General features: G+C 58.2%; 3 protein-coding genes across 8 annotated transcripts; all 3 read left to right on the top strand.

The window, feature by feature from the left end:
* The first annotated feature begins 13 nt into the window (after nucleotides 1-13).
* Nucleotides 14-6,536, top strand: LOC101064209 (AFG3-like protein 2). 2 transcript variants are annotated; one of them, XM_029830882.1, is made up of 17 exons: nucleotides 14-226; nucleotides 576-669; nucleotides 870-920; nucleotides 1,195-1,277; nucleotides 1,342-1,494; nucleotides 1,797-1,871; nucleotides 2,012-2,133; nucleotides 2,216-2,489; nucleotides 2,569-2,706; nucleotides 2,780-2,933; nucleotides 3,020-3,127; nucleotides 4,232-4,357; nucleotides 4,428-4,538; nucleotides 4,729-4,844; nucleotides 4,947-5,147; nucleotides 5,487-5,681; nucleotides 5,924-6,536. In XM_029830882.1, exons 1-17 carry the CDS (start codon nucleotides 140-142, stop codon nucleotides 6,161-6,163), a joined length of 2,328 nt encoding a protein of 775 aa, XP_029686742.1. In that variant the 5' UTR covers nucleotides 14-139; the 3' UTR covers nucleotides 6,164-6,536. The 2 variants fall into 2 exon arrangements, with proteins under 2 accessions (XP_029686742.1, XP_029686741.1); XM_029830881.1 differs by having other exon boundaries at nucleotides 2,009-2,133.
* A 144-nt stretch (nucleotides 6,537-6,680) lies between these two features.
* Nucleotides 6,681-14,060, top strand: puf60a (poly-U binding splicing factor a). Of its 5 annotated transcripts, none has more exons than XM_029830899.1 (11): nucleotides 6,681-6,854; nucleotides 7,937-8,032; nucleotides 8,226-8,312; nucleotides 9,848-9,898; nucleotides 9,967-10,128; nucleotides 10,198-10,290; nucleotides 10,379-10,592; nucleotides 11,156-11,346; nucleotides 12,543-12,657; nucleotides 12,881-13,089; nucleotides 13,239-14,060. In XM_029830899.1, the coding sequence occupies exons 1-11, from the start codon at nucleotides 6,807-6,809 to the stop codon at nucleotides 13,536-13,538; spliced, it is 1,566 nt and encodes a 521-aa protein (XP_029686759.1). In that variant the 5' UTR covers nucleotides 6,681-6,806; the 3' UTR covers nucleotides 13,539-14,060. The 5 variants fall into 5 exon arrangements, with proteins under 5 accessions (XP_029686759.1, XP_029686757.1, XP_029686760.1 ...); XM_029830897.1 differs by having other exon boundaries at nucleotides 12,848-13,089; XM_029830900.1 differs by lacking the exon at nucleotides 6,681-6,854 and adding an exon at nucleotides 7,022-7,040 and having other exon boundaries at nucleotides 12,848-13,089.
* A 454-nt stretch (nucleotides 14,061-14,514) lies between these two features.
* Nucleotides 14,515-20,395, top strand: klhl18 (kelch-like family member 18). The gene is made up of 10 exons (XM_003976195.3): nucleotides 14,515-14,697; nucleotides 15,320-15,450; nucleotides 15,534-15,674; nucleotides 16,650-16,848; nucleotides 16,912-17,072; nucleotides 18,273-18,409; nucleotides 18,549-18,771; nucleotides 18,850-18,954; nucleotides 19,028-19,139; nucleotides 19,207-20,395. Exons 1-10 carry the CDS (start codon nucleotides 14,569-14,571, stop codon nucleotides 19,591-19,593), a joined length of 1,725 nt encoding a protein of 574 aa, XP_003976244.1. The 5' UTR covers nucleotides 14,515-14,568; the 3' UTR covers nucleotides 19,594-20,395.
* The last annotated feature ends 273 nt before the right edge of the window (nucleotides 20,396-20,668 follow it).

Below are 20,668 nucleotides of genomic sequence, written 5' to 3'. Positions count from 1 at the left end.
CTGGGGGCGGTAAAGAGCCCAGCCGGTGGAAACCACCGAAGAAGAACACAGGAAATATGGTGGAGCGGGTCGATTACAGAAGCAGAATAGTGAGGTTGACCTGTGTTTAGGGGTCGTTGGCGTCCTCTTGTTCCCTGCGATGATGGCTCACCGCTACCTGCGACTGTCTTCCGGGTGTAGGAGCGCGTTCCGACTGCTGCTGTCGCCCAAAGCTTTGGTCAGGCAGGTAGGTGCCCAACATGCTAACGTGATGCTAACTGTGGAGCCGCTGGGAGGTCAGCATCAGCCAGAGAAACAGGTGACAAACGTGTTGTCAGGCCAGGTAAATTCACCCGTGACAGGTCAGATAAATAACCTGTAAGGCGTAAAAACTGGACAGTTTATAGTGTTCTGACAGTGACTTGTTAAAATTAAGTTACATGACGTGTATTTCATACAGAACACTGGATCAGGCATCAATATGCTCGGCAGATAAACCAGTAATGAAATTAAAACAGTTTCTAGCTCTGAATGAGTCTGAGGCCTGTGTTGTTGTTTTTAATTACGTCATTGGCTGGTGTTTTCTTGTTGACCAGGTGACGTCATTGAGCCATGCAGCGCCATTAGGAACCGGAAGGAGCGTTCATGACCTGCTGGGAGCCTACAGACTCACGTCCAAACCACCGAAAGGTTCTGTATACCTGTGTGGGTGCAGACAATGAAACATCTGGAGGCTGCTTCCTAAACACTCGCTCCCTTGCTCTCTCTTCCTCTCTCCTTCTTCTCTCTCTCTTCCTCCCTCTGTCTGGGTCTCTGACTCTCCTCCATCTCATCCTCGTCTCCTTCTGCCCTCCAACTTCTCCTTCGCCATCTGTCTCCTCTCTCTCTAGGGTTTGAAAAATATTTTCCAGACAGTCAGAAAAATACTGAAGGGAATAAAGGTGAGTGTGTGTGTGTGTTCGTGTGCGCGCGTGTGTGTGTGTGTGTGTGTGTGTGTGTGTGTGTGTGTGTGTGTGTGTGTGTGTGTGTGTGTGTGTGTGTGTGTGTGTGTGTGTGTGTGCGTGCGTGCGTGCGTGCGTGCGTGCGTGCGTGCGTGCGTGCGTGCGTGCGTGTGTGTGTGTGTGTCTCCATCGCTCTCCGTGCTTCTCTTTGATTTGTGTAACAGATTATGGCTCTGCTGCATTCTTAATTCATAACGAGTGACTTTAATCTCAGAGCCTAATCCCGGTAATTCTGGAGGAGGAGGAAAACGAGGAGGACGTCGCGATGAGACGCACTGGTCCAGCCGTCTACAGAAGGTCAGTGTGGACAAAGTGCCGCTGCGACTGCTGACTGATGCTACATGAGACTGTGGCGTTTCAGGGCGACGTTCCGTGGGACGATAAAGAATTCCGGATGATTTTCCTGGCTGGGCTGGCTTTCTGGGCCACCGTCACCTATTATTTCTTCTTCAGAGATGGAGGACGTGAGGTCACGTGGAAGGACTTTGTCAACAACTACCTGTCCAAAGGAGTGGTGAGTGTTCCAGAGGCATCTTTGATAATTGAGCTTTGATCTGGCTGAACACACAAACACGGATAAACTGGGAACACGGCGGCAAAAAACGGTGTAATTTAGCTTCCACGGTCACGTTCCGACCTTTAAAAATGAGCTACACAACAGCTCCAGCGAGCAGAGCAGAGCTCTGCCGGAGCTACCGGGCCTGGATCTGGAGCTACCGGGCCTGGATCTGGAGCAACCGGGCCTGGATCAGGAGCAACCGGGCCTGGATCTGCAGCTACCGGCCAGAATCTTAAACGTGTTCTCTTTGTCCCCAGGTGGATCGGTTGGAGGTGATCAACAAGCGTTACGTCAAAGTGGTTTTCTCCACCGGGAAGTCTCCGATGGACGGGGTGAGTTGCCATGACGAGGCAGAGGGCCTGGCTCAGGGTTTTGGACCTTTCAGAGCCAGTGTAGTGTTTTGGTTAGAGGGGTGAAAGCCCGGATGATGGCTGGTTGGTGCCGTCCACAGTGTTGTGTTGCGTTGCAGCAGTACGTGTGGTTTAACATTGGAAGTGTGGACACGTTCGAGCGGAACCTGGAGACGGCCCAGTACGAGCTGGGCATCGAGGGCGAGAACCGGCTGCCCGTGGTTTATTCCACCGAGAGCGACGGGTGAGTCTCCCTCCCTCCCTCCCTCCCTCCCTCGGGCCCAGCGGGACGCGTTTGAGTGGTCCAACGCCCTCTTCCTCCACAGAACCTTCCTCCTGAGCATGTTCCCCACGGTGCTGATCATCGGGTTCTTGCTCTTCATGCTGCGCCGGGGTCCAGCGGGGATGGGCCGTCCCGGCCGAGGCATGGGGGGGCTGTTCAGCGTCAGCGAGACCACGGCGAAGATCCTCAAAGATGAGATCGATGTCAAGTTCAAAGACGTGGCCGGTTGTGAGGAGGCCAAGCTGGAGATCATGGAGTTTGTGAACTTCCTGAAGAACCCGAAACAGTACCAGGACCTTGGAGCCAAGATACCAAAGGTGGAGGGATATTTGGGAAGAGGGGCCTGGTGGGCCACGTGCTCCAGGGGGGGGGTCTCATAGTTGCTCCTGTGTGCAGGGCGCCATTCTGACGGGTCCTCCTGGAACAGGAAAGACTCTTCTGGCCAAAGCAACAGCAGGGGAGGCCAACGTCCCCTTCATCACCGTTAATGGTTCTGAGTTCCTGGAGATGTTCGTGGGCGTCGGTCCTGCCAGGGTAGAGAAAGAACTTTGCATTGTTGTGCTCAGAAAGACCCACTGAGCAGCTGCTCCCCCCCCCCCCCCCCCAGGTCAGAGATCTGTTCGTGATGGCCAGGAAGAACGCTCCTTGCATCCTCTTCATCGATGAGATCGATGCCGTGGGCCGGAAACGAGGGCGAGGAAACTTCGGAGGACAGAGTGAGCAGGAGAACACGCTGAATCAGCTGCTGGTGGAGATGGACGGTGGGTGGCAGGAACCAGAGGAACCACAGGAACCAGAGGAGCCGCCACGCTTGGTTCCTCCAAGGTGACTCTCTTGTGTGTTTCAGGGTTCAACACTGCCACCAATGTGGTGGTTCTTGCTGGAACCAACAGACCAGACATTCTGGACCCTGCGCTCATGAGGCCCGGCCGCTTTGACCGACAGATTTACATCGGTGAGGAAGCAAATCTTTCTGCAAGTTTGGGAGGAGAAGAGAGAAGCGGTTCTGGTGTCAGACAAGAACATTTTAGAAAGCAGGTCCAGCTGGAGCAGGTCCAGTGGTGCTGCCCCCCTTCACCGCTCCAACCTGTGGCTAGTTGGTCCTGCCTGTCTGTCTGTCTGTCTGTCCTGCTCTGCCTGTCTGTCTGTCTGTCCTGCTCTGTCTGTCTGTCTGTCTGTCCTGCTCTGCCTGTCTGTCTGTCCTGCTCTGTCTGCCTGTCTGTCTGCCTGTCTGTCTGTCTGTCCTGCTCTGCCTGTCTGTCTGTCTGCCTGTCTGTCTGTCTGTCCTGCTCTGTCTGCCTGTCTGTCTGCCTGTCTGTCTGTCTGTCCTGCTCTGCCTGTCTGTCTGTCCTGCTCTGTCTGTCTGCCTGTCTGCCTGTCTGTCCTGCTCTGTCTGCCTGTCTGTCCTGCTCTGCTCTGTCTGTCCTGCTCTGCTCTGTCTGTCCTGCTCTGTCTGTCCTGCTCTGCTCTGCCTGTCTGTCTGCCTGTCTGTCTGTCTGTCTGTCTGTCCTGCTCTGTCTGCCTGTCTGTCCTGCTCTGCCTGCCTGTCTGTCTGTCCTGCTCTGCCTGTCTGTCTGTCCTGCTCTGTCTGTCTGCCTGTCTGTCCTGCTCTGTCTGCCTGTCTGTCTGCCTGTCTGTCTGCCTGTCTGTCCTGCTCTGTCTGTCTGCCTGTCTGCCTGTCTGTCCTGCTCTGTCTGCCTGTCTGTCCTGCTCTGCTCTGTCTGTCCTGCTCTGCTCTGTCTGTCCTGCTCTGCTCTGCCTGTCTGTCTGCCTGTCTGTCTGCCTGTCTGTCTGTCTGTCCTGCTCTGCTCTGTCTGTCCTGCTCTGCTCTGTCTGTCCTGCTCTGTCTGTCCTGCTCTGCTCTGCTCTGCCTGTCTGTCTGTCTGTCTGCCTGCCTGTCTGTCTGCCTGCCTGCCTGCCTGCCTGCCTGTCTGTCCTGGATGACCCGGTCCTGGTGAAAGGTTCTTTGTAAAACCAAAGATTTGATTGATGTTCTAACAACTTGAAGGATCCTCTCTTGTGGAACTTTGTGTGTAACAGCTGTAACAAATGTTCTCAGGCCCCCCTGACATCAAGGGTCGAGCGTCCATCTTCAAAGTCCACCTGCGTCCTCTGAAGCTGGACGTTGACCTGAACAAAGACGCTCTGGCCAGGAAAATGGCTGCGCTCACCCCTGGTTTCTCAGGTACCTGCAAGTCCAGACAGCCGGCGGGAGCCCGGCGGGACGGTCCCATCTAGTCTGCTTCTGTTTCCAGGGGCGGACATCGCCAACGTTTGTAACGAGGCCGCTCTGATTGCTGCTCGCCATCTCTCCGACTCCATCAACCAAAAGCACTTTGAGCAGGCCATCGAGAGAGTGATCGGAGGTGAGGCCCCGCTCCTGTCAGGTCCTCCTGGTCCTCCTGGGTCCTCCTGGGTCCTCCTGGGTCGTTAGAGACGCACAGAGCTGGAGGGACCAAGAGAGACGTCCTCACTCACCTGTTCAGGACGTTAGGCAGAATCATGTGTCTTGCTTTTTTACCTGAGCATCTCTGTCGACACCTGTGCTTGTCAAAGGTCTGGAGAAGAAGACGCAGGTCCTGCAGCCAGAGGAGAAGAAGACGGTGGCCTACCATGAAGCGGGCCATGCCGTTGCTGGGTGGTTCCTGGAGCACGCTGACCCCCTGCTGAAGGTCAGCGCCCGTCACATGATTCACCACCTGGCTGCATGTGTTGTGGGCAGCCCTCGCTGGTCCAGGTTCTACACCGGGCGTGACCCTATCCAACCCCTGCAGGTGTCCATCATCCCCAGAGGGAAGGGTCTGGGCTACGCCCAGTACCTGCCCAAGGAGCAGTACCTGTACACCAAAGAGCAGCTGCTGGACCGCATGTGCATGACCCTGGGAGGTCGAGTTTCTGAGGAGATCTTCTTTGGCCGCATCACCACTGGAGCCCAGGACGACCTCCGAAAGGTCACCCAGAGCGCCTACGCACAGGTCAGAGTTCCCTCCTGCTGGTTTCTTCCTATGCTGGTGCTGGTTCTGTTCCCAGCTGGTCTCCACGGTGACTGGTAGACATCGACTGTTCTATGATATCTGCCTTCATCTTGAGGAGCCAGCTGGATCCTGGCGTGTAGGTGACCGTCAGACACTCGGACCGCACGTGTCCAGAGGTTCTGACTCAGGTACAAGGTTCATGTGGTGTGTTGGCCAGGAGAAGGTCAGCGTTCAGACCTGAGACCTGTGTTTCCATGGCAACGCTGCAAAGCAGAAGTGAGCTTTCAAACAAAGGTGTGACTGGGACGTTGCTGAAGGCCTGCTCCCTGTGTGCTGCAGATCGTCCAGTTCGGGATGAACCCGAAGGTGGGGCAGGTGTCCTTTGACCTTCCTCGGCAGGGTGAGATGGTTCTGGAGAAACCCTACAGCGAGGCTACGGCCCGTCTCATCGACACCGAGGTCCGAGCCTTAATCAGCGAGGCGTACCAGAGAACCCTGCAGCTGCTGAAGGAGAAGAAGGCCGAGGTGGAGAAGGTGAGAGCCCGTTCCTAGTCTATATAGACTAGATAGTCTATATAATCTATATGTTCCTGGCTGCTTTTGCTCAGTAGGATTTCCACATTTCTCCATCATTACACACAGATGCTTCAGTATAAACATTCAGCCTTTATGTAATGATGAATAGACATTTTATCTGTGTGTGTGTGTGTGTGTGTGTGTGTGTGTGTGTGTGCGCGTGTGTGTGTGTGTGTGTGTGTGTGTGTGTGTGTGTGTAGGTGGCCCTTCGGCTGCTGGAGAAGGAGGTTCTAGATAAGAACGACATGGTGGAACTGTTGGGCAAACGCCCATTTGCAGAAAAGTCAACATATGAGGAGTTTGTGGAGGGAACTGGAGGTATGGAGGAGGACACGACCCTCCCAGAGGGTCTAAAGGACTGGAACCAGGAGAGGGTGGCCAAGGAGGAGAGCCCGGATGAGCAGGTGGCCCGGCAGATCTCTGGGGGAATGCCTTTCTAGAGCTGGAGGCTCGTCCTGGAACAGGAGGGATGATGGAGGATGAAGGACAGCTGGATGTTTCCCTTCATCTCGTCTCCTGCACCTCTCAGCTGATGGAAGCAGTTTGGTTTGTTTAGAGTCGGAGGTGTTGAGGCTGTGGAACACCTGTGTCACTCACTGCTTTATACCACAAACACGCCGTCTTGTATGAACATTGGAGAACCTCTCAAGTATCTGGCCTCGTTCCTGGGTTCTACATCTGTTTATGCTCCAGCTGCTCAGATTCTGGAGCTCTAGCGAGCATCAGCTGCTCCTGTTGAACAGGGTGATCACCTGTGTTCTCTGTCAGGTGTGCAGCTGATGGAGTGGAATAAAGTGTTTGTTCAGATCTGGAGAAGAAATCTGAGCTCTTTATTTGGTGTTTTCAGACCTTTGGAGACACTGACAACACTTGTGTCTTCATTTTCCAGCTGAGAAACAGTTCAATTATTAGAATTCTGGGAACCCGGATCAGCAGAACCCACTGGGCCAGGGTGCCGGACCACAGGGGCTGATATGCTGCGCTCCTGCCCAGGCCCGGACCTGCTCCCTGCTCCCTGGTCCTGGTGGATCCCAGGGCTGTGATTTGAAATGATTGATCCAACAGAATCAACAAGAAGAAAGAATGGTTTTCAAATTTGAACATAAAGTGCATTTGCACCAGGAAGTATCGGTGAGTTTGTTGGTCTGCTGTGAGGGTCTCGGAGGGGATGGACCGCCCTCTCTCGGGCTGATCGGGCTCCTGCACAGGTGACGCGCCATCCCCGAGGCAGTCATCTGAAGGCGGGCAGGATCTCGGGGTCGACCAAAAGGAACCCACCAGGACTCTGCAGATGGTCCCTTCAAGGGTCCGACCCAGGTCAGCACGGGTGCAGCATCGACATTGGTGCTCAAGCTCGTCTGGTCTCATATTTGCCTTCATCTTTGACCTTTTTGATTTGGGTAATTGACTCATATTGTGAAGTCCTGCCCCAGCGGATGTGACGCAGCGGAAGTGTCGCTGTCCTGTGTCCGAGCGGCACAGACACAAACTCAAACCGATCGGAGAGTTTTTGTTGGCACGCCGAGACTCGGGAGGTGCTGCGGCCGGAGCTGAGCTGTATGGCGGTGACCGTGTCCGCGGTGGGAGCCCCCCTCCTCCTACGCTTCTGTCATTCGCTCAACTTATGCTATGCTAATGCTAACGAGGGGACCCGGCGGGAGCTGCTGTTTATTTTCTGAATTATTCACCCGAAATTACTGGCAAACGGTCTTAATTGGGGGAGTCGAGGATTAGCCGTCTAAAAATGAGTATTTAGCAGATGCGGATAGCTAGAGGAGCTAAGCTAGGTCCGAACCGAGAGGTTCGAGGCGGTTCTCACGGCTGCAGCGATGCTAGCCAATGTTCCGAGTTGTGATGTTCAGAAGTGGCCGCAAATGTTCAACAGCAAGATGGGAAAACTGTAAAAAGTGCCGTTAACTGCAGAGCGAGGCGCGCTGACACACACAACCAGTGTTGCAGCATCTTAGTCCACCAGAACCGCGCCTTCAAAGTTCTGCAGAGGGGGTTTTGGACCATGATGCAGACAGGTGGAGCCTGGCTGTAACCTGGGATGGAGAAGCGCTTTGTTCTCCCCACACAGCCGTTAGAACTAACATGGGTTAACTAACGTGGTTATGTCTGAGCAGCTGGTCGGTTGGTCACACGTCAGTTAGAAGGTGGGATTTCTGCACGTGTAGTTACCAAAGCTGTTGATCTGTGGGTGGTTCTGACAGGGAGGCCCTGCTCTCATCATGGAGAACGGACAGAGCACCACCACCAAGCTGGGTTTGCCCCCACTGACCCCCAACCAGCAGGAGGCGCTGCAGAAGGTAACGGGGGGAGTGGCCATCCTGGGGGGGGGGTGGCCATCCTGGGGTCGATGGTTCGATCCCACAGGCCCTGGTTCAATACGGTAGCTCCGTCCGTTGACCACCGCCACCTCAGTGGTCATGTGACCCGTTTCTCCAGGAGTGGGGTCCATTTCCTGGTGTCACGAGCTGCGGTTCTGTTTCCTGTCTGTAGGCTAAGAAGTACGCCATGGAGCAGAGCATCAGGAGCGTCCTGGTGAAGCAGACGCTGACGCAGCAGCAGCAGTTCGCCAGCCTGCAGGTAACACACACACACACACATGCTCTCACACACGCTCTCACACACACACATGCTCTCACACACACACACACACACACATGCTCTCACACACACACACGCTCACACACACACACACGCTCACACACACACACATGCTCTCACACACGCTCACACACACACGCTCTCACACACACACACGCTCTCACACACACACACACGCTCTCACACACGCTCTCACACACACACACACGCTCTCACACACACACACGCTCTCACACACACACACACGCTCTCACACACGCTCTCACACACACGCTCTCACACACACACACACACACGCTCTCACACACACACACACACACGCTCTCACACACGCTCTCACACACGCGCTCTCACACACACACACACGCTCTCACACACGCGCTCTCACACACACACACACACGCTCTCACACACACACACACACGCTCTCACACACACACACACGCTCTCACACACGCGCTCTCACACACGCGCTCTCACACACACACACACACGCTCTCACACACACACACACACGCTCTCACACACGCTCTCACACACGCGCTCTCACACACACACACACACACACACACACACGCTCTCACACACGCGCTCTCACACACACACACACACGCTCTCACACACACACACACACGCTCTCACACACGCGCTCTCACACACACACGCGCTCTCACACACGCGCTCTCACACACACACACGCTCTCACACACGCTCTCACACACACACACACGCTCTCACACGCGCTCTCACACACGCGCTCACACACACACATGCTCTCACACACACACACACGCTCTCACACACGCTCTCACACACGCTCTCACGCGCTCTCACACACACGCTCTCACACACACACGCTCTCACACACGCTCTCACACACGCTCTCACACGCGCTCTCACACACACACACACGCTCTCACACGCGCTCTCACACACACGCTCTCACACACGCTCTCACACGCGCTCTCACACACACACACACGCTCTCACACGCGCTCTCACACACACGCTCTCACACACACACACGCTCTCACACGCGCTCTCACACACACGCTCTCACACACACACACACACGCTCTCACACACGCGCTCTCACACACACTCACACACGCGCTCTCACACACACGCTCTCACACGCGCTCTCACACACACACACACGCTCTCACACACGCTCTCACACACGCTCTCACACACGCGCTCTCACACTCACACACACGCTCTCACACACACGCTCTCACACGCTCTCACACACACACACACACACGCTCTCACACACGCTCTCACACACGCTCTCACACACGCGCTCTCACACACACACACACGCTCTCACACGCGCTCTCACACACACGCTCTCACACACATGCTCTCACACACACTCACACATGCTCTCACACACACACACACGCTCTCACACACACACACACACACGCTCTCTCACACACGCTCTCACACACACACACTCACGCTCTCACACACACGACTGACCTGCCCTCCCCCGGCCCGGTCTCTTCCAGATGGCGTCCCTGACCATGGGCTTTGGCGACGCCCTGTCCCCGCTGCAGTCAGTGAGTAAACGTTGGCAGATGTGTGGCTGTGACCACGGCCGCTTCACTTCCTGTGTGCTGCTGCTCAGGTGGCCGCTCAGCGCCAGAGAGCCCTCGCCATCATGTGTCGCGTCTACGTGGGCTCCATCTATTATGAGCTGGGGGAGGACACCATCCGACAGGCCTTCGCCCCCTTCGGACCCATCAAAAGCATTGACATGTCCTTTGATTCTGTCACCATGAAGCACAAGGTCGGGAGTCCGAGCGGCGCCGTTTTCTCGCCACATCAGCTTCATTCCTTTCTCTGTGCCTTTGTTCAGGGTTTTGCCTTCGTGGAGTACGAGATGCCCGAGGCGGCCCAGCTGGCGCTGGAGCAGATGAACTCTGTTGTCCTCGGAGGCCGGAACATAAAGGTGAGTGAGACCCGCCCCGGCCCCGGCCCCGGCGGCGGCGAGCCGGCCCGGCCCGGCGGCGCCTGATTGCCCTCGGCTCCCCCTGCAGGTGGGGAGGCCCAGCAACATCGGCCAAGCGCAGCCCATCATCGACCAGCTGGCGGAGGAAGCTCGCGCCTTCAACAGGATCTACGTGGCGTCGGTCCACCCCGACCTGTCCGATGACGACATCAAGAGCGTGTTTGAGGCGTTCGGAAGGATCAAGTCGTGTCTTTTGGCGCGAGAGCCGACAACTGGGCGGCACAAAGGTTACGGGTTCGTCGGTGAGTCCAGGTGGACGTACCGCCACCCAGATTCTGTGTCCTCACGTGAAGTCCTTGATTCTGCATTTACCATGAAGGTCCTCCGACAGTAGTCAAAGCAACGGGTCCAGTAGTGGGAGGAGGAGCCTTCGGCGGCGAGGAGGGTGGGCGTGGCCACTTTATCAACCACGCAGAAAGTGGTCTGTTAACATGTCTGAGGCTCCTGGACTAAACTTTTTAAGTCTCAAACGTGTCCAGGTGGAGGACGTCCGGCCTCCCCGGGAGGAGGACGTCCGGCCCCCCCGGGAGGAGGACGTCCGGCCCCCCCGGGCGGAGGACGTCGGGCCTCCCCGGGCGGAGGACGTCGGGCCTCCCCGGGCGGAGGACGTCCGGCCCCCCCGGGAGGAGGACGTCGGGCCTCCCCGGGCGGAGGACGTCGGGCCTCCCCGGGCGGAGGACGTCGGGCCTCCCCCCCGGGCGGAGGACGTCGGGCCTCCCCACACATTGTCTCCAAGAATCCTGAAGAACTTAAATTAGAGGTGGAGGTGCAGAAACTTGTGGTCATGTGATCATTTTCTCTGTAGAATATGATAAGGCCCAGTCTGCTCAGGACGCCGTGGCCTCCATGAACCTCTTTGACCTGGGGGGTCAGTACCTGCGGGTAGGCAAGGCTGTGACGCCACCGGTGCCCCTCCTCACACCCGCCGCTCCTGGGGGGCTTCCTGCCGCTGCTGCTGTGGCTGCTGCTGCTGCCAGTGCCAAGATCACAGCTCAGGTAAGCCATGAAGCTCCGCCTCCAGAAGAGGAGAACCGGTTGGGGTTGGTTTGTTCCCCCCCCCCCGAGGGCAGCCGTCATTTCTGACGACAGCAGTTCAGTTCAGCTTCATTTATGCAGCGTCGCTGACAGTAAAGATCCCCCGACCCCAAAGCTGAGCCAAGCAGAGGGGTCAAAGGTCAGTGCACAACATTGGGGTCAGTGAGATAGACGAGCAACCATGAGCCAATCAAAAGACGGAGCCCTGTCAGCTGATCATACCCCAGCAACCTCAGCCTATCGCAGTGTAGCTAAGATGATGCTAAAGGTTAGCTGCGCCTGTTGTAGCCAGGAGTGTTAGCTTAGCTAGCATAATGGCTCTAGCTACAGAGCTAACGGCATTAATCTTCCTCACAGAAGGGTTTCATCTGCATCTCAGGTCGACACAAAATTCAGAATTCATAGGAAGACCCGTCCCGGTGCCGCTGCAGTGCCGTGTGCGGCCAGTAGGGGGCTGTAGCGACGCGGCGGCGAGAATGCTGATGGAACGAACTGAGGAAACGATATTAAACGTGAACCAGGAAAATCTGACATTTTGTGAAATTGGAACAAGCAAAATCCACTGAGAGCTTTTATCTGAGTCCCGTTGAGGTGAACAAACGTGTTCAGAGCAGATTCAACTGGGGAAGATCAAGAAGATCCCCACAGTGGGTCACCTGTGATTCACTGGTTCTGGTGCGACCCCCAGCAGCCTTCAGCCCAGGCGAGGTGGTGCTGGCACAGCTGTGGCCCTTCGGACCACGTCGCTCCATCTTCAGGTGTTTTGGTGTAAATGGGTCGGACAGGTAGAGGAACCAGCCTCCCGTCCCTGGACAGGGAGCTGGTTCCACCGCAGGGGCCCCGTAGCTACAGGCTGGGCCCCATTCTACTGTCAGAGGTTCTGGAAGCAACAGTAAAGCAGCTCAGTCTGGAGCGCTCTACTGGGAGGATCTGGTGCTTCTCCAGATGGGCTGCACCCATCCAGAGCTCCCTTTAATATGAGAGTTCAAGGACAGATGAAGGTCAAAGGTCACTCCAAGATTTCGCCCACATGCTGGAGGCCAGCGAGATGATCCTCCAGAGCCACGACGGGTTCAGACTGGTTCCTCTGGTTTCATAGCTGCACCAGAACCCTGAGGACCTCCGTGATGGATGAACGCTGTTTGTGCTGCCTGCAGGAGGTGGTGGGCTCCTCGGTGCTCGGAGCTCTGGCTGGGCCGGCGCTCCTCTCCCAGCAGCTGGCAGGACTTCCTCAGGCCGTCATGGCTGCTCAGGCTCCTGGGGTCATCACAGGTAGGAACATTGGAGCGCTCAGACATTCTCTGGGCTCACATTCTAATCACAATATATGTTGACATTGGCGCGGTGGCCAGCAGGGGGCGCTCCAGCCGCCCTAAACAGAAGAATTGACTTCCTGGTTGTGCTCCAGTTAATTATCGCTGATTGGATGCAGGTTGTGGGTTAGTTTGAGGTTCGTTCTCAGGTGTGCAGGTGTGTCCTTTACTGACCGTCTCAGGTGTGACCCCAGCTCGAACGGGCCTTCCTCAGGTGGGATTGGTGAACCCGGTCCTGGCCACACCCCCAGCAGCAGGTGAGTCACAGCGGAAGGAGGAGGAGCGTCAACAGGACGGCGTCATGGAGCCGCTCAGCGAGCAGGAGCACCTGAGCATCAGTGGGAGCAGCGCCCGGCACATGGTGATGAGGAAGCTGCTCCGCAAGCAGGAGGTAAGGCCCGGCTGGACCCGGAGGTCAGGGCTCACCAGGGTGACCCCTGACCTCCTGGACTCTGCACGTGCCTTCTCTGTAGGCGTGGCCTTCGTCCACGCCAGAAACGCGTTGGCAGAGTTGAGTGATTTCCCTCTGGTCTGCTGCAGTCCACCGTGATGGTGCTGAGGAACATGGTGGGTCCAGACGACATTGACGACGACTTGGAAGGCGAGGTGACGGAAGAGTGTGGGAAGTTTGGTCAGGTGAAGCGTGTCATCATCTACCAGGAGCGCCAGGGGGAGGAGGACGATGCGGAGGTCATCGTCAAGATCTTTGTGGAGTTTTCTGAGGTGGCGGAGATGAACCGGGCCATCCAGGCGCTCAACCACCGCTGGTTCGGAGGACGTAAGGTGGCCGCCGAGGTCTACGACCAGGAACGCTTTGAGACCAGCGACCTCTCGGCGTAGAGCGCTCGCTGACGGACTCTCGGGGAGGAGAGGGGGCCTCTTCCCAGCGTCGCTTTTTAAATCGCTCTCCTTTGTTTTCCTCCTCCGTGGACCGCTGCCATCTTCTCCTCCACCTCCTTCGTCCGTCAGATTTTGTACGTATTTTGTAAGATGTTGCGGTCCCACGTCTGTCAACGGTCGGAATCATCAACACCGCCTCAGAACGTCCGCCCAAGAGGGTTCCGTGATGCTAACGTTAGCAGCTAGCATTCACACCCCAGCGACAAGAGGGTTCCGTGATGCTAACGTTAGCAGCTAGCATTCACACCCCAGTGAAAGTGTTACAGTGGAAGTTCTTGTGTTTCCGTCACGGTTTTACAGTTGCAGGAAGAACCTGACCTGTACTCCAGTTTTCACTGAATATGAGATTAAAATCTGACAGTTTCATATTGGACCTCAGCTGCTCTGTCGACCTCCAGAGGTTGGTTCTGGTTCCAGTTGGAACAAATATTCCACAATAAAACAAACATCTTTGTACTTTTATATTCTAATTTTTATTTTCAGTTATTACAAGAAGAAAGACAAACGGTGACTCTGCAGCTATAAACCGTGTGTGTGTGCGTGCGCGCGTGTGTGTGCGCGTGCGCGCTGCTGATCTGATTTCAGGGGAATCTCACTTGTCTGCCAACGGCTGCTTTCTCTCAGGTTCTGGAGTTTCTGAAGCAGCATCCTGGACTGGTCACACACACACATTCAGAAATATGTAGCCTCCATAAACCCACATCTGTCTGGATTCTGTACTAATATCATGTGTGTCAAATATTACAATAATTCCATCTGACCCTGAGGTGGAAAAATACACAATTAGGGCCACACAAATATTTTTAAATGAGCAGTTCATGAGTGAAATAGTTGGCAAGTCTCATATTTTCTACACGGTGAATGCGCGTTTTATTCTGAAGGGCCAAACCGGAAGGCGTCGGTAGGTTTCCTGTGCGTCTACGGCAGCTCGCAAGGCTCAATTCGCACCGTCCCTCAGTTCCTGTTGACGATGGGAGACGTTCTCTGCGAAGAACTCGAGGATTTGGTTCATTTTTCAGTTCACGACCTGCCGGCACGAGGTTATGTCGTCATGGAGGAGATCCGGCGTCAGGGGAAGCTTTGTGACGTCACGCTCAAGGTAATCCCGCCGACGGCTGGAGTTAGCAAGGCTAACAGTCCGTTAGCCTTGCTAAGCTAGCTGGACTACGAGCTCAGAAAGTCAACAGCTGATGGGTTCGGTCGTTTATTGACGAGAAGTGACGTCACTGCCTGTTAACGTTTTAGGTTCGGTTCGGCTGGTTGAACCTGTGACCGGAAGCTTAGGAGAGCTGGTTGGTAAGGCAGCAGGTTGCTGGTTGGCTATCACGTTGTCATGGTGATTAGCGAGGCGTTAGGTCCCACCCTGGTCCGGGACCGACCCTGGTCCGGGACCGACCCTGGTCCGGGACCCACCCGTCCTGTACGGGACCACACAGCTCAGGCCCAGCAGCAGCCACGGTGCCTTGCTCAGGGGTAACTGGCAGCCCTCTCAGCTGGATGTTTCTGAGCTGAGCTGACCTTTGCCCCCCCAGCTGCCCCCTGGTTCCTCTGTGGTTTGTCCTTTGACCTTTGCTGACCCCGGGAGCTCCCGCCCCTGTTCTGACTGGAACCTGCAACCTTGTGCGAGCTGTTTCTGAGGGATGACGTGTGCTCGTGCAGGCTGAGACGGCGGTTGCCGTGCAGGAACAGTTGCCACGGTAACAGCGGCTCTTCTTCCGCAGGTGGGCGATCACAAGTTCAGCGCTCACCGCATCGTGTTGGCCGCCTCCATCCCGTACTTCCACGCCATGTTCACCAACGACATGGTGGAGTGTAAACAGGACGAGATCCTGATGCAGGGCATGGACCCCAGGTAAGACCGGGGGGGGGGGCCCAGGTAAGACCGGGGGGGACCCGCCCACCACAGGTCCCAGTCTAACCCTCCCTCTCCTGCAGCGCTCTGGAGGCCCTGATCAACTTCGCCTACAGTGGCCACGTGGCCATCGACCAGCAGAACGTCCAGTCGCTCCTGATGGGCTCCAGCTTCCTGCAGCTGCAGAACGTCAAAGATGCCTGTTGCTCCTTCCTGCAGGAGAGGTGGGGGACACCACACGTCCTGTCCCCGGGGGACACCACACGTCCTGACCCCGGGGGACACCACGCGTCCTGACCCCGGGGGCCACCGCGCGCCCTGACCCCCGGGGGGACACCCGCGCGTCCTGTCCCCGGGGGGACACCGCGCGTCCTGTCCCCGGGGGGACACGTCCTGACCCCGGGGGACCCCGCGCGTCCTGTCCCCGGGGGGACCCCGCGCGTCCTGTCCCCGGGGGGACACGTCCTGACCCCGGGGGACCCCGCGCGTCCTGTCCCCGGGGGGACCCCGCGCGTCCTGACCCCGGGGGGCCACCGCGCGTCCTGTCCCCGGGGGGACACGTCCTGACCCCGGGGGACACCGCGCGTCCTGACCCCGGGGGGACACCGCGCGTCCTGTCCCCGGGGGGACCCCGCGCGTCCTGTCCCCGGGGGGACACCGCGCCTCCTGACCCCCGGGGGGACACCGCGCGTCCTGTCCCCGGGGGCACCGCGCGTCCTGTCCCCGGGGGACACCGCGCCTCCTGACCCCCGGGGGGACACCGCGCGTCCTGTCCCCGGGGGGGACACCGCGCGTCCTGACCCCCGGGGGGACACCACGCGTCCTGACCCCGGGGGGACACGTCCTGACCCGGGGGACCCCCGCGCGTCCTGTCCCCCGGGGGGCACCGCGCGTCCTGTCCCCGGGGGACACCGCGCGTCCTGTCCCCGGGGGGCCACCGCGCGTCCTGACCCCCCGGGGGCCACCGCGCGTCCTGACCCCGGGGGGACCCCGCACGTCCTGACCCCCGGGGGGACACCGCGCGTCCTGACCCCGGGGGGACCCCGCACGTCCTGACCCCGGGGGGACCCCGCACGTCCTGACCCCCGGGGGGACACCGCGCGTCCTGACCCCGGGGGGGACACCGCACGTCCTGTCCCCGGGGGGACCCCGCGCGTCCTGTGTCCCCTCACCTGCCCTCACCTGCCCTCTGGTTTCAGGTTACACCCCAAGAACTGTCTGGGAGTGCGGCAGTTCGCCGAGACCATGATGTGCACCACTCTGTACGACTCCGCCAACAACTTCCTGCATCAGCACTTCGTGGAGGTGTCGGTGTCGGAGGAGTTCCTGGGTCTGCGGACGGAGGAGGTTCTGGAGCTGGTGGGCTGTGACGAGCTCAACATAAAAGCAGAAGAACAGGTGAGTGGTCCGCGGGGCCGGCGGAGGCTGCGCGGGGCTGACCGGTGTGCTGCACCTGTGCAGGTGTTGGAGGCGGTTCTGGCCTGGGTTTATCACGACCGGCACCAAAGGGAACCCCTGCTGCCGGACCTGCTGTCGAAGGTCCGGCTGCCTCTGTGCCGACCTCAGTTCCTGACGGACCGCGTGCAGCAGGACGAGCTCGTGCGCTGCTGCCATAAGTGCCGGTGAGACCAGCCTCTGACCCTGGACCAGCCTCTGACCCTGGACCAGCCTCTGACTGACCCTGGACCAGCCTCTGACCCTGGACCAGCCTCTGACCCTGGTCCAGCCTCTGACCCTGGACCAGCCTCTGACCCTGGTCCAGCCTCTGACCCTGGACCAGCCTCTGACCCTGGACCAGCCTCTGACTGACCCTGGACCAGCCTCTGACCCTGGACCAGCCTCTGACCCTGGACCAGCCTCTGACTGACCCTGGACCAGCCTCTGACCCTGGACCAGCCTCTGACCCTGGTCCAGCCTCTGACCCTGGACCAGCCTCTGACTGACCCTGGACCAGCCTCTGACCCTGGACCAGCCTCTGACTGACCCTGGACCAGCCTCTGACCCTGGACCAGCCTCTCACTGACCCTGGACCAGCCTCTGACTGACCCTGGACCAGCCTCTGACCCTGGACCAGCCTCTGACTGACCCTGGACCAGCCTCTGACTGACCCTGGACCAGCCTCTGACCCTGGACAAGCCTCTGACCCTGGACCAGCCTCTGACTGACCCTGGACCAGCCTCTGACCCTGGACCAGCCTCTGACTGACCCTGGACCAGCCTCTGACCCTGGACCAGCCTCTGACCCTGGTCCAGCCTCTGACCCTGGACCAGCCTCTGACTGACCCTGGACCAGCCTCTGACCCTGGACCAGCCTCTGACTGACCCTGGACCAGCCTCTGTCCTGGACCAGCCTCTGACTGACCCTGGACCAGCCTCTGACCCTGGACCAGCCTCTGACCCTGGAACAGCCTCTCACTGACCCTGGACCAGCCTCTGTCCCTGGACCAGCCTCTGACTGACCCTGGACCAGCCTCTGACCCTGGACCAGCCTCTGACCCTGACCCTGGACCAGCCTCTGACCCTGGACCAGCCTCTGACCCTGGACCAGCCTCTGACTGACCCTGGACCAGCCTCTGACCCTGGACCAGCCTCTGACTGACCCTGGACCAGCCTCTGACTGACCCTGGACCAGCCTCTGACCCTGGACCAGCCTCTCACTGACCCTGGACCAGCCTCTGACCCTGGACCAGCCTCTGACCCTGACCCTGGACCAGCCTCTGACCCTGGACCAGCCTCTGACCCTGGACCAGCCTCTGACTGACCCTGGACCAGCCTCTGACCCTGGACCAGCCTCTGACCCTGACCCTTCCTGCTTCCTGTCAGGGATCTGGTGGATGAAGCCAAAGATTTCCACCTGATGCCTGAGCGCCGTCCTCACCTGCCGGCCTTCAAGACCAGACAGAGGTGCTGCACGTCCATCACAGGACTGATCTACGCCGTGGGAGGACTCAACAGCTCAGGTCTGCTGCCTCCTGCCGCTCAGCTAGCTGATGCTAACAGCTAGCTGATGCTAACAGCTAGCTGATGCTAACAGCTAGCTGATGCTAACAGGCGAAGCTACGCTTGGGGGGTCGCGCCGCTGATGAAACTGTGTTTCAGGTGATTCCCTGAATGTGGTCGAGGTTTTCGATCCAGTCGGGAACTTCTGGGAGCGCTGTCAACCCATGAAGACGTCCCGCAGCAGAGTGGGCGTGGCCGTGGTTAACGGACTGCTGTACGCGATTGGAGGGTACGACGGCCAATCGCGGCTCAGCACCGTGGAGGTTTACAACCCCGAGACGGACAGCTGGACCCGCGTGTCTAGCATGAACAGCCAGCGCAGGTTAGCCCCCATGCTAATGGCTAATCATCCCGTGCGTGTCGCCGGGCTGAATAACCACGTGTGTGGCGTCCTCCTCAGCGCCATGGGAACGGTGGTGATTGATGGACACATCTACGTGTGCGGGGGCTACGACGGGAAATCCTCCCTCAACTCGGTGGAGTGCTATTCTCCGGAAACAGACAGGTGAGTCCCACCTGGGCCCGAGCCCAGGCCGGCCCCTGGAGGAGGGGGGCCGCGTCTGACGGTTTCTCCTCAGGTGGACGGTGGCGACGGAGATGAGCGTGAGCCGCAGCGCCGCCGGCGTGACGGTGTTTGACGGACGCGTCTTCGTGTCGGGCGGCCATGACGGGTTACAGATCTTCAACACGGTGAGTTTCCAGGAAGCGTTCGGGGCGTTGCCATGGTTTCACCTGTTGTTCCCGCCCCGGCCTGTAGGTGGAGTTCTACAACCATCACACCAACCGGTGGCACCCGGCGGCGGCCATGATGAACAAGCGTTGTCGTCACGGGGCGGCGGCCCTGGGCAGCCACATGTACGTGTCGGGGGGGTACGACGGCTCGGGCTTCTTGAGCGGCGTGGAGGTGTTCAGCTCGGTGTCGGGCCAGTGGAGCCTCCTGGTGGCCATGAACACGCGGCGCAGCAGAGTGTCGCTGGTCTCCACCTCGGGGCATCTGTACGCCGTCGGGGGGTATGACGGACAGTCCAACCTCAGCTCGGTGGAGATGTACAACCCCGACACCAACCGCTGGACCTTCAAGGCTCCCATGGTGTGTCACGAGGGCGGCGTCGGGGTCGGCTGCGTCCCGCTGCCGCCTGTCTAAGCTCCTCCCCCCCACAGTGAGGATGAATTATCAGACAGACCCCCCCTCGGGCAGTTACTGAGCTACATCGGTACGTCGGCCAGACATCTGCACACTGATGTCAGGCCTGTGGAATTCTGGGTAGAAAACTGTAGTTAGCTTGTGAAGGCTAGCTGCTAGCATTGTGAACTCATTTGTGCTAACGGATGTGACTGAACAAGAAAACAAACTACTGAGTGGAAACAAAGCGGGCGTCTCGTCCATGTTTGGGAACAGAGCCGCACCAGGACGCACAACCGTGAGGGCGGGTCTGAAACGGCTGCTCCGACGTGAGCGAGGAGCTTCCAGCGCCCCCTGCTGACCACGGCAGGGAGGACGCGAGCGGCCACGGAGCCACGTCACAACCACGACGCCAAACGTCAGAAATTAGGTCCTAAATGAGAAATGTGGGGTCCCGACGCAGCCTCCTGACGCAGCGCTGATGTTGATCACGAACCTTCTCAACACCAGCAGGTCCTGCTGAGTGAGGGGAGGGCTCTATTATGGGATGGGCTGGAAGCTTCTGGGTCTGTGGGGGGGTCAGGTTCAACTCAAAGTGCTTCGTTACAGTGTGAACGTCTGCAGAAATTCAGCAAAATATTGATTTTATTTATTCTCAAAATAATGCTTTTATTTTTTGGTTTTACCGCGTCCCCTGTGGTTGTCATGGTAACAGACTTTCCAGACACTCGCGGGTTAAATGTGTTTGACAGACAGCTTGTACGTTATGATCATGTTAATTATGATGATTGTGGATCATTAAACAGTTTCCTGCCTGAACCCACCTGGTGCTTCTCAACCATGATGATCCACAGCTCAGACCTTCAGGGGCCCTGAACCTTCGGGGGCTCTGAACCTTCGGGGGCCCTGAACCTTCGGGGGCCCTGAGCCTTTAGGGACTCTGAACCTTCGGGGGCCCTGAACCTTCGAGGGCCCTGAACCATCGGGGGCCCTGAACCTTCGGGGGCCCTGAACCTTCGGGGGCTCTGATCCTTTAGGGACTCTGAACCTTCGGGGGCTCTGAACCATCGGGGGCCCTGAACCATTGGGGGCTCTG

This window comes from Takifugu rubripes, chromosome 22, assembly GCF_901000725.2.
Source record: "Takifugu rubripes chromosome 22, fTakRub1.2, whole genome shotgun sequence".
Taxonomy (NCBI): Eukaryota; Metazoa; Chordata; class Actinopteri; order Tetraodontiformes; family Tetraodontidae; genus Takifugu; species Takifugu rubripes.
Note: the sequence above shows the minus strand (reverse complement) of the source record. Positions and strands in the feature narration are given on the sequence as shown.